Source organism: Rhynchophorus ferrugineus, unplaced genomic scaffold (assembly GCF_030347505.1).
Source record: "Rhynchophorus ferrugineus isolate W39M unplaced genomic scaffold, kcgeb_rfMv2 rfM1, whole genome shotgun sequence".
Classification (NCBI taxonomy): Eukaryota; Metazoa; Arthropoda; class Insecta; order Coleoptera; family Curculionidae; genus Rhynchophorus; species Rhynchophorus ferrugineus.
The window spans coordinates 11,601,189-11,614,651 of NW_027472580.1; the positions used below are offsets into that span (position 1 = coordinate 11,601,189).

The following is a 13,463-nucleotide window of genomic DNA, read 5'->3' on the forward strand; positions in this document are numbered from 1 at the left end:
TTTGAAGGTCTCTATGTAAGTAATTAGTCTCGATATAGTATATCGGTGCCCTCTTGACTCTTGACTGGAAAACTTGTATTATATTTACATTAGTTTTCGCGTTTTTACATCTCCATAATAAAATTCCATATGTCCACATAGGTTTCAATACTTGTTTATATAATAGCAATTTATTATGTACTGATAATTGTGATTACCTTTCGACTAACCAATATATTTTCCTATATTTTTTAATTCTAGTTCTTTGCTTTTATTTTTGTTCTTTGCAGCGAAGTTTTGCATCAAGATTCATTCCGAGATACTTAGCGTTGTACAATAAACAATACATGGTGGTGGTTGGTGCTTGTGCCGTCTGACTATATATGAACTGTACATGCACAGATTTACTTTTAGATTATTTTGACATTATTTCTTTTATTTTCCAAGTATGGGTATAATTATTTATTTGTCACTTGCCTGTTGTAAATTTCGTGTGGCTTCTTTGTTATTAACTCCGACGGCATCTTCATCGGCCAGTGTCACATCAATTAGCAAATGTAGACATCGTTTAGACCAAATAATATTCGGCATGTTAATTACGTAGTCGTTTGCCAAATTGAATTATTATGGATTTTGTTCCAATTCCTTTTTACTAACTAGGGTTTATTTGGACTGGACCTACAGCTTAACGTGGGCTTCGAACCACGGTCCTCGGCTACTGACCAACTTGGAGATCATCCAAGAAGACGTCCCTAACTTACAATTTGTGTCTACGGTGATATAAAACTGGTGTTATTATCTAGAAAGACCCACTGGACTTGACTTGGTCTCTAATAAAATAAAACAGAATAAAAGTTTCAGTTTGTTGATCATTTAGTACACTTAACTACTCAATATCACACTGTTTGGTTCCCTTAACTCAGCGACCTAGTTCAGTGTTATCCAAGAGTTGCAGCACTTCAGTGTTAACATGTGAGTCTTTCGTCATGTCTTGTGAATCTTTTATTTGCTCTATGAAAATTGGAATCTGAACATCAGGGTGTAAATATTATGAATGCATCCACAATACTTTTCTCTTTAGGCTTTATTCTGAAACACTTGTCCAAATATAACATTTTATTTTAACAGTAACATTTCATAGATGCATTATTTCATGTTAGCATATTTGATTGTAATAAAAATATAGTGATATAACCGGCAAAAAAATACAATAACCATTGTCTCTCGTCATAACAAAGTCACGACGTATCTTAAGAACATAACATTTTTTCAATTATTAAATATATAATATATAACATATAAATAATGCTATTAACAATGTTGAGCTGCGTAATGAAAACTCCGAGTAAAGCCTCCAAAATCGCGCTGTTTTCATTAATTTGAAACGAAAACAAGACGGAAAAATAGAAAACAAACCGAGCCGTCTTCGAAATCGAACAGTGTCATCGCCAGTCATTAAAGAGAAAACTCGCTTCCTACCCAAACTGTCGCGATCTTCCTTCCCCAGTTCCGAACTGAATGTTTCAGACGCCACTAGTTTAGTAACACACGAGGTATTCACACAGTCACAAAAAACTTTTACCGTAAGTAGTACTAAGTATCGAGAGAAATCACAGAAGCGCTTGCTGTTAATTGAGGTCCGTTCTTCGGTGATTAGTAATAATTGCGAGAAAATGAGACGGGCAGCTATCGAGAACTTAAATGGTACCGTCAAGAAGTTGGAAGGAAAACAGGAATATAGTGCCGCGAAAAAAGTGCAAAGGTATGTTTTTTATTATTTTTCTTTTTATTTTTCATATATTCTTTTTATTCCTTTATAAATATACCTATGATATTTAATATATTATTATATTAAAATAATACATGTTTTTTGAATTATAAAATTAAATCTTTAATACAAATTTCTTTGATTATTAATTTATTAAAGTTATAAAAGTTATTAAAGATAATTTAGGTGCATATATGTTTTTTCTGATAACATCTTCATTAAATGTGCTTAGTACAATATTAATTATAAATTATATCGCCCGATATATGCCAGATCGGTTGAGCATATGCAAAGAATGTATCGACAGAATAGTAAAAATTATCCTCTACCTTTATTACGGTGTCCAGAAATACATACTTTATAAGTTCTGGTGTAAGTTTCTGGCAAAAAATCCTCTACTCTATCAGCATATTCACCCATTCGATTAAAATATCTTACAATGGGGAGACAAAACGTTCATGAATCCAATAACGACGACATTTTGTAGGACCAAATTCAAATGAAAATAAAAATTGACCCCTTTGGTGTTTCTGTATAACCAGGATGGTAAATCTTTAATATAAATTTCTTTGATTATTAATTTATTAAAGTTATAAAAGTTATTAAAGATAATTTAGGTGCGTATATGTTATTTCTGATAACATCTTCATTAAATGTGCTTAGTACAATATGAATTATAAATTAATATATTACTACATTTCATTGGTACTTAATTAATTTCAACTTGATTAATTCACAAGCAAGACGGGTGCGATATAAATACATCAATACATATTCCTCAATTATAAAATTATAATAACGTAAGCTATATTTTACACTAAAGGTATACACTTTATATAAGTTCGTATGGTTTGGTTCGCTTCAATCTTCTGATATCCTGCGCGTTGTCCAGTAGTTGTATTGCTTCCACGTTAGTATGATTTAGTAATATTCTTTCGTGTTTTAAGAAGAAATCTCAAATCCATTTGATCCAGGTCATCGTGCAATTCTTCGTTGGTTACGTAGCGATAGGCATTGTTAATTAATCGAAGAATTTTGTTTTGATAGCGTTGGATGACCAGTTGATTTGAATTTTTAGCGCAACCCCATATTTGCACCCCATAGATCCAAATTGGCTTTATGTCTAACCAATATAGTTGTATTATTTTGGTTCTAATGTGTTTTGCTTTTTGTCTAACATGATGTTTCCAATTTAATCTACCGTCAAGATGGATGCCGAGGTATTTAGCTGATTCAGCTTGAGGAATCGGGCATCCATTGAGTGATACAATTAGGTTCCTATTATTTCACCGAAATGCAAAATTAACATGTTTTTGGAGCTGTTAAGTTGAATTTTCTAATCTTTGGTCCATTTGTAGATTTTGTTGACTGCCACTTGTACTTTTCCTACTGCCCTAGGCAGAAGTATGTCGTTTTCCATCATAATTGTGTTGTCAGCAAAGGTTCCAAGTAGTGTTTCTTTTGTTGTTGAGATGTCAGCAGTGCAGAGCAGATACAGGAGAAGTCTAAGACCCTGCCTTGTGGAACTCAAGTCAAAATAGTTTTACATGATGAGAACGCCATTTCGCGCGAGACTTTAAATTTTCTTCCGAAAAGATATGACTGCAGCAATTCACAACAATTAGATGCATTCTAGATGCATGCCAAGATGCAAGCATGTAAGACAGAGTAAAAGTTACATGAGTAGATTTTATTTCATTTGCTTTGATCAGTCATACTTGAATCTTATTTAGAGGTTTTTTGAGGCTGTTATTGAATCTTTTTGTTATACTAAGGCTGATGGCAGAATAGTGGTTTTTGGCCAATTCTATATAGGAGATAAAATATTGAATCAAGTACAGTGCCTTATAGAACACCATATTGGATGTGGTTCAATGTGTTCGTCTTGTTTTATGGTAAAATTTTTATCTGTGGGACAAGAATTTAATAACCAATAGCGGAAGGAATTTCTTTAATTATTTAGGATGCAACCCTGCATGTCACACTTTATCAAAGGACTGAAATATGTCTAGGAATGCAGCCAAAAAATAACTTTTAGCATTACAGTTTAAATTTATTTCGATTACCAGTCATTTCATTTAAATTTATATCACTTACCAAATTGATACACAGAAATAATATTTCTTTTCTCTATTATATCATTAAGCCTCTTTATGTTTAGTTCCTCAAACATTTTAACAGATAATTATGATTATTTTAGCTACTTTCCAAATGTTTTTCAAAAAAAAAATTAATATTTTCCCGAATATTAGATCATATCCAAGAGCTTTTTTACAATTGATATTTCTCATATAAAATATAATCAGTAAAAATATATAAAAAAACATGTATATTTTCTAATATCAAAAAAATCTTTTACTTTTTTTTTACTTTAAGTTTTTTCAAATACAATAGATGATTTAATAAGGATTTCACTCAATAAGAGATAGTGGTCAACGTTTATAGGAGAAATAAATTTCAATCAAGGTAAGGCATCTAGTCAGAATCACTAAAATTAATTAATTAAAACAGTAATTCTTGCAACATGCATACTATACTATACGTCTGCTCTAACTTCTTTTGACTCCTAGCTGTTCTTGCATCTTAAAAAAGTTTATACGAAAATCTATTAAAATCCAACTCAGAGGTAATAGCAGTAAAAGCAATTTTTAATAGTTTTCCTGATTCTCAAGTGTATTGAATTTGAATTTCCTAATAAGAAAACTTATTGAATCATTTAATATATTAATTGATACATATCCTGTATGATTAATATGGTAAATCTTTGATATATGAATCAATGCTTGTACCGGTATTTTAGTAAATAATAAATTATTTTTAATTTTAATAATCTTTCGATGGTGTTAACTAACATTATATCAATATAAAGTGTGTAGTCGCATATTCACGTTATAAGAATTCCAATTATGTCGGTTTTTCACAGTTTCCTTGATTGTACAAGTTCCTTAAAACTATATGATGATAAGAAATACATTTCGTTAAATATTTCCTATTCAACTTATTTAGTCTCGCCGCTGTTAATGATTGGTTGTAACTGCTTGGGACAAGAAATCTGGATTTATTAACCTCGGATAAACACATACATAAATGCGATACAGATTTTCAAATACTTCAAGCTTACACAGATAAGACTGTAAGAGTCTGGATTAGCAAAATAAAAACCAAGAAGGGTTGCATTGTTTTCTTCAATTCTCACTAAACCCAAGTATCTGAACTTCTGAGTGCTCTAATTGGGTGCCGTTGGGTGTTTACGATAACAAGTGATCCAATAATTTTCCATACTTTAGTATTTCTTAGACTTCTCAGACTCTACAATGAAGACCGTACATCTGCACCAGTCAACAAAATTATAGTCAGTCCATTAAATCAGACCACTCACGTCACCAAAATGTATGACGTCAGCACATCGCAATTTTGCCGCATCAACTTTTATTTTTGCTTTACGATGTTTGATCGTTTATAACCTCTAATCATTATCATTAATGTTTTAAGGAATTTTGCAGACATTTGGCAATATAGCCAATCAATCCAAATAAAATTTTATATGCTGATGCGGTCTTTTTAGCTAGCGGACTACAGCTTCAGAGCGGTACAACATACTCTAATATGTTGAAAAATAATGGAGAAACGACATTTCCTTGGCGAGCACCATCTGGGGGCCCAAATATATTCAACAAATAATTTGACACTGCTAATACAGCTAATGAAACGACTGTAATATGTCTAAAGAAGTTTGGTAGCTATTAGAGCAACATGTTCAACTTCTAAAACTCGTGAGGACCAGTATATACCATCAAAATAAGAACATGGTTGGATGTTTTGTACGTCCAATATGTTCTTCTATAAACGAGCAGAATATGCAAAATGTATCTACATAGTGCACCCCAAGAAATAGATGTCATCATCTCTCAGCCTTTCGACAGCATTCATCTTCAAAAATTTAGTGTTTAACATTATTTATTTTTCTCTGAAATGCTTTAATGCGCTTATATTTGGTTCACGATTATGTATCGATGCAGAGACTTCAGAATTGTGCCGAAAAACTACCTAAATAGTCTAAAATAACACCCATCTTTTCAAAATATTCTCACGTCAACTTTTTTTGCTATAATATTGCTATTTTTCTGACTTTGATTCGTGAGTAGAATAAAATTACGTACTAAACCCAATTGCACACAGTTGCAAACACAAAACCAAATATGACAAGTTGAGCTTCATTCAACTCAACTTTGATTTTGATCAAAAAGTGACCTCTCCAATATTCCACGATACGTAATAAGCAAAACAACAGAAACAAAATTATTTAATATGAAAAACTAAATAATAAATACTACATTTAACATTTTTCAAGTAACACTTGTTATTATGAAAGATCAATATTTTGTTTTCAAAAGAGTGAAATTTTTTATATTCATAATATCTTCTGTATGACATTTCACATCATGATGATAATTTTTTAAATATTATTCTATTACGCATTAAGCACTTTCACTGTCACTATACTGACAGACAGAGTTCGTTTGCTTTCATTTTCTTAAATCGTTCAACAAACCCGTTGTCGCCATATAACGGTATTATTTCGATATTTCGACAGGATTCTACTTTCATTTGGCGTTTTCTCGCTAAACCGACCTGATCATCAACCATAAACACCTTCAGGTTGCGGTAGATCAATTCGAATCTATGATGAGTCATATTTCTAGCATTAATTTGGCTCCATCGTTGAATGAATGCATACAATTCCGAAAAATCACTATGATATATACGTGAGCGTCATCTATTTAAATGGTACTTTAATCTCTATGCCATGAATTTCATTGGTTAAATTGAAATTCCTATTATGGGCACCTGTTAAGATAGTTTGTTAAGAAGTTTGTTAGATAATTTGTTCACCCACCTATATTGGAAAACCTCTTCAACCGCTCTTGAATGGAACTGGCATTATAACCCTTTTGTTTATATCTAATAACGTCAGTGATTCAGGAACTAGCATGACTATCTTCCTCTTCTAAATCCCCTGGTACCTACTTATACTTACAATTGAACTTCAATTAGACTTCAATACAATCATCTAATACTCACAATATTTAACGTTTTTATTGAGTAAATACCTCTTACAACTAATTATATACAAAAAAGTGAATCAGGTGATTTTTTGTTACACTTAGTGGTTCCACAGTCTGACCAATAGCCAATTATGAAATCGCTTATGAAATTAATTAATCTTATTTTAAAATCTATACATGTCCAATAATTAGATCAGATAGTGTTAAGCGTTTTAGTCTACGCACTTCACTATCACGTTGCATATTTAGCTGATTAGCGAATACATTGGGATGCACTGACACTCTTTCGAAGTACTTCACACAAACACGTTGAATTACACTCGTTATATGTTCTAGAGGAATATCGCGCTATAACACTTCATTTGAAACATAGTAAGGAGAATTAACAATTTCACAAAACACTTGGAACCGTTGAATGATGGATATATTAGATTTGCTAGCGATACCCCATAGTTGGATTCCATATGACCAAATAGGCTTGGGTATAGATTTATACAATAATATCTTGTTATCTAATGATAACTTGGATTTGCGCCCGATGAGCCAATACATTTGATATAATTTTAGTCCCAGTTGTTTCCGCTTAGAGAGTATGTGCTTCTTCTAGGTTAAGCGTCGATCTAACTGCATACCAAGATATTTAACATCCTCTCTTTGGGGAAGTTGACAATGATTAATATTCACTGGTGGATATGCTGCTCTACGCAGGGTAAAAGTTATATGGGTGGATTTTGTTTCATTGGCTTTAATGCGCCATGTCTTTAACCACAGTTGCATTTGCTCTAGGTCGGTTTGTAGATTCATTGATGCTGTGACTGGATCTTCATGAGATGCGTCATCTGCGTATGTTGCCACAGTAGTTATTTTTTTGGTGGGTAGATCGGTTGTATATAGAAGATATAGTATTATACCCAGTACACAGTTCTTTGCGGAACTCCTGAATATATTTACAACCAACTAATTCTAAAAATAAAAATATAAATTCTAAACTAAAATGAACATTTTCTTTATATTATTCATACACAAAAAATACAAACAAAACCGATCGACAAAATGAACAGAAATGCAAAGGAACTTAGCATAGTAATTAAAATAAATCAATAAACATTGAAAATTATATTCAAAGTAGACACTTTGCATATCAAGCTATATATTCTTCTTATAAATTACGTAAACGAATAGAAGTGTTTAATACCGTATACCCACCCATACCACACCGTTTATTAAATAAGCTATTACAACAAGCAAAGGTGTCATATCACCATAAATATATCAAACAGCCAACAAATATAAAGAAGAATTGACGTATGTTACACATAAACCCGAATTTATATAGACCTTACAAAGTTTTTTTGTGCATAGGTCATCAAGGTATTTTATGTATTGCCTGTCGCAATTTGTAAATTAGTTTTAGAATCAGACAATATTTTCCTTCTCATTTTATTCTAGTTAAAAAGAGACACAATGCTATCTGATTAGTTCGAACACGTAAACAAATGAGCCTGACAAATTCGTCTGGTGCAAGATTTTTGAAAGAAATAGAAATAAGAGGTTATAACTCTAACTTAACTGTAGTTTTTAGATGTACTACAATGTTAAAATAAATTATGTTTGATAACATTTTTGTTCAATCATTTTATTTAGATTATAATTTGTTTTATGTAAATGCCTAAAAACTAAACTAAAACTCAGAGTTGATGCGGCAACATTGTGACATTTTGATAAATTTAAATGACGTATGTACAAAATTACTTTAAACAGACTATATATCATAAAATATATCAGTCACCATAATTGATATATGTCCAATGGCCTTAAAATATTATGAAGTAGATATAAAGAATTGACATCTGATACAAAAACTCCAATCTATATATCATAAAATATTTCATTCATCTATAATCGATATATGTCCAACGGTCAAAAAATATTAAGAAGAATTGACGTATGTGACGCATAACCCCAATCTATATATCGTAAAATATCTCAGTCACTATAACCGATATATGATATATTTTGATTATATAATTTATAATCTATCTTTGACATTAAACAGCAAATATGTATGTATATATAAAATATGATATACACTATGGAATAATATAAGAATAAAATTTTAGTCATTATATAGTTAAACCAATAAGATAACAACTGATGTACGTCTATCTAGGTATATTTTCGAACAATGCCACAATTGCCTTAATCAGATAATGCATAAAATACAATTTGTGTAAATAGACTTTAGTCAATAAATGTTCTATAATAACGCAAAATAGAAACCATCATATTATTAAAGAATGTTTTATATCAATTATTACTTCGACGCTGAAACCAAGACTATACGAAGAATTAGCCAATAAAAATGGAAATAGCCAATCCAATTCTGAATATCAATAAATCGGACTTTAAAAATATATAATAAATTTGAATAAAGTCCTTAAACGTAACAACCACTAAACTGCATACTATTCCGAAGAAATCCGCATTTACATTAACTCTTTTATTTTTAACAAATATACTAGTATAATAGATAAGAAGAAGAACGACGTGACTTAAATTACTACATCAAGATTACTGATCGAAGCGCCTAAATCATCGTTAACAAGTAGTAATTAATATGTCATTCACCACAAATGTTTTTGTTACGTTACTTCATCTATTATTGAAAGCGATAACTTGGTTTACGATGTCTCTTAAAAAAGGAAAGAAAGATAAAATGAAAATTAATTCGTATTTGACATAATGTTAATGCAATATTAATAATAAGAACTGCGTTTTAAACCTAAACATTATTTAAATAGAAAATAATTGTAAATCAAACAAATATTTTTAAATTTCTCGCTCGGATTCTTGAATGAATCATTGATGGCCTCAAATGGCATGTATTAAGCGTGATGAAATGTTGAGCAAGCCCCGTAATTTAGCTTATATTTAACAGCAGATGACCTTTCAAATTTTAACAATAGTGAAAAAAATTAATATCGCGTCAAAAAGACCCATTATTAAAACCAGGAAAAAGCTTTAAAAATTACGTGGAAACTCCGCGTTATCCATTTCAATGCATATAAGCATAAGCGTAACCGTGAGAATTTTTAGACAGATTTGGTATTGGAAAACCCCATATGGCCAGGAAAAAGGAGTTGCTCCATCAAGACCATCAACGACTGTAGAGACAACATGGCCAAAAACCCTTAAATTATCTACGAACTACTACCTCATCCAATATATTCTGCAGATTTAATCTCCTATGACCATTGCCTATTTCCACAACTAAAAAAATGGATGCGCAGTAAGAGATTGGATCGAATATAGAGGTTGTCACTGAAGGGTTTTAAGAAAACCGATTATTTAAAATGAATAAAAAAATTGGAAATATACTGAACTAAATGTATTAAGTTAAAAGTAGGTTAGGAGAGAAAAAATGAAGATCATTTTGCCGAAAAATAATTGTCTCATCATGTTTCAGTCATGACTTCTCAAACTGCCATCCTATATACAATTTATCAAGTTCTGGGCAACTTTTGGACCAGAGCAAATGAGAATGTTATTTGATTCCCTGAACTTAGATTTTCAATCCGTATGTCAAGATTGCTTCTAGTTTTCGAATTCGCGCATGGTGGCAGCACTGCGCTCTATAACGAGTTAGCTGATGGATTTACCTTAGACATAATTTGGAAATTATTTTTGTGCTTTGTGTGTGTGAAAACACAAAGGAAAGGTTACAAAGCCGATTCAAAGTGTTTTTGTTAGGTTTTTGATCAAAAATCTGACAAATGCAGTCAAAGATACGTATTTGCAGTACCCTGATGAAACTTGGCGAAAAATCATATTTTTCATTTTCTGTAGCAACGTTATGGTCTGAACAGAAAAATCATATAAATGATGCTACTTTTTTTCGATTATTTTTGTCGGTATAAATGCAAAAAATAGGACCATTTTGCATTTTGTAGGACCGATTTTCCGGTACTCAACCCAATTGTTTCCAGAACTGTCATACGCAAAAATTAGAGAAGGAAAATTTGTCGGATCTGAAATTCGAACCACCGACGCCAAGTTTATAAAATCTTTAACGCCTGATGAAATAACAGCATAGGCATCGTTTCAAAGTGTTGTTCAGAACTTTCTCGGTAACCACAATCGCTGAATTAGAAGCATGGAGAACTGCTACACCAAGATATAGCGAAAATCGAAAGGTGATACCAAGAATTTTGGGACGAAGGCATGATGAGCAATTACTATTGGATCCCAAGGAGTATAAATATGTATAAAATTCAACCTCTGTTCATTTCTGATTCATACTTTTTAATTCAATAAAAAGTCGTTAATGGTAAAAAAATAGTAAAATAATAAAAAAAACAATTAAAACAACTGTCAACAAATGACAACTTGTATTTTATCTCTTTTAAACTGGTTTTGGTTGCTAAGGTCCAAAACCGTATATACTTATATAAACCAAATTTCCAGTTTTGCCAGTTTAAAAATAATCCAACAGCAACGAAATTCCTTATAAATTTCAATAATCGTTACTAACTATGTGTTGCTATGACTTCTTATCATTTTGTTTAAATTCATTTGGTTGGCAGTAGAAATATATCTCATGGTCATGAAATTATACCACCATTTTTAAAGTCGCATATAAAAATGGTTTTTTAAAAACAAAAAAAGAAGTATATACATTATATTATACAGTATATATACAGTATATATATTATATTATATACTTTACATGAATACCTAAATTTCCATTTAAAAATCATTAATCACCATGCAACAAACATGAACAAAAAATTCTCGATCATAATTAAATAAAACGCACTTATATTGATAATAATATTTTATTGACAATTTTAAACTAATAAGTAAAAACCATAAAATATATTATCTGCATTCACAGTTACAATTTTTTATTTCAGAATAATATATTCCATGTACAAAAGTGTTTACAATGCTATTTTACGCATCGTAACAATTATTCTTGAGGTAGCAGCAGTGTCTTGGCTCAGTTTATATTACATCGCTGAGGCTATTATCTTAAGCATCACACCGAACTCGTTGAGGTAACAAATTGTTTTCTCTAAAATCATTTCATCGACCAAACATATCATTTTTACATCTAGGAACCTTAAAAGCTTACGAGGAAGGAATATACTGGTAACTGGTGGAGCAGGTGGTGTGGGTCAAGAATTGGTCATCAGACTTGCCAAATTTAAGGCCAATGTCATTGTATGGGACATTAACGAAAAAGGTAATAATCTTCTTCCAGCGGATCTAGTAAATAAGTTGAATCTAATCGTATAGCAATGGAACAACTAAAAGCAAAAGTAACTGAGGAAGGCTACAAGATACACACATACGTAGTAGATCTCTCAGACAGACAAAACATCTACAAAAATGCAAACATAGTCAGGGATGAAGTTGGACATATTGATATATTGATAAATAACGCTGGAATCGTCTGTGGACAACCATTCCTGGAGGTTCCTGACTATATGATCGAGAAAACATACCAAGTCAACACATTATCTTGCTACTGGGTAAGTGTTAACAGATATTCCAATATTATCTTCATCATTGAAACTATCTCAATTTCAGACAGCAAAAGCTTTTCTTCCTTCCATGATCAAACGTGGAAGTGGTCATATTGCGACAGTTGGAAGCCTCACAGGCTTGTTAGGTTGTTATAATTGTACTGATTATAGTGGTTCTAAGTATGCTATTATTGGTTTTCAGGAAAGTTTATGGAATGAATTAAAGGTATAGTATTAATACATGTATCTGAATGAATAAAACAATTTTGTTTAAAATAATAGGCGAGGGGGCACAATGGAATTGTTTTAACGACGGTAGCTCCATATTTCATCAACACTGGTATGTTTGATGGGTGCAAACCCTCACATATGCCAATGCTCGAGCCAAAAGAAGTAGCGAAACGAACAATACTGGCCATTCGTCGAGAAGAATTCTTCTGCAGCATACCAGGATCATCATTATACATCCTAGCCCTAAAAAAGTATGTATAATTAATTTTTGAAGAAAATCAAAAAATAATAACTATTCTCACATACATATAACATTTTTTACAGTTATATACCAACTAAACTATCCTGGTTGTTCCAACACAGAGTTTTCAGACTTCCACAAGCTATGCAAACAATGAGAAAATTCCAGGAACCACAGGCTGCTTAAAAAATACATCTATTTCAACATATATCACAATCTCTTAGCTTAGGACAGTTTATTAGGTAATAGCTTTTAAATATTTTTTGTACACTACAAAAAAATTATTAACTTAATTTGTATACAAATATGGTAATTTATTTTGGATTTTATTATAATAAACTACAAGTATAAAACTCTTATTTGTGTATGTTAGCAACCATTGTAAAAGCATAACAAATCATACCCTAAATACTTGATATGATATTGCTTCATTTCTACAAACTTAACGTATAAGTTATAATCAAATCATGTGTGTTTAAAAAAAATGTTTACTTTTACTTGGGAACTTTTCATTTCTTATAAAAAATTATTTATTGATCTACATTAATGTTATACCGTTCTAACTAAAACCTAGTGTAAAATAATTTTATTCTGAAAACGCAATAAAAACTACTCAACATGTTATGTAATTAAACACCTTATATTAAAAG

General features: G+C 31.1%; 2 protein-coding genes across 2 annotated transcripts in view; one reads left to right on the forward strand and one right to left on the reverse strand.

Moving 5' to 3' along the window:
- The window catches only part of LOC143199341 (uncharacterized), a 110,648-nt gene that overhangs the window by 38,771 nt on the left and 58,414 nt on the right, over positions 1 to 13,463 (reverse strand). The gene's annotated exons all lie outside the window — the stretch shown is intronic.
- On the forward strand, positions 1,363 to 13,172 carry LOC143204023 (short-chain dehydrogenase/reductase family 16C member 6). The gene is made up of 7 exons (XM_076416451.1): positions 1,363 to 1,741; positions 11,727 to 11,870; positions 11,931 to 12,058; positions 12,112 to 12,347; positions 12,406 to 12,567; positions 12,624 to 12,823; positions 12,897 to 13,172. The coding sequence occupies exons 1-7, from the start codon at positions 1,653 to 1,655 to the stop codon at positions 12,997 to 12,999; spliced, it is 1,062 nt and encodes a 353-aa protein (XP_076272566.1). The 5' UTR covers positions 1,363 to 1,652; the 3' UTR covers positions 13,000 to 13,172.

Coding starts and splice junctions, on each gene's coding strand:
- LOC143204023 (XM_076416451.1), top strand. CDS start 1,653: ATGAGACGGGCAGCTATCGAGAACTTAAATGGTACCGTCAAGAAGTTG. Junction 1,742..11,726: donor GCCGCGAAAAAAGTGCAAAG/GTATGTTTTTTA, acceptor TTTTTATTTCAG/AATAATATATTCCATGTACA. Junction 12,059..12,111: donor ATGGGACATTAACGAAAAAG/GTAATAATCTTC, acceptor CTAATCGTATAG/CAATGGAACAACTAAAAGCA.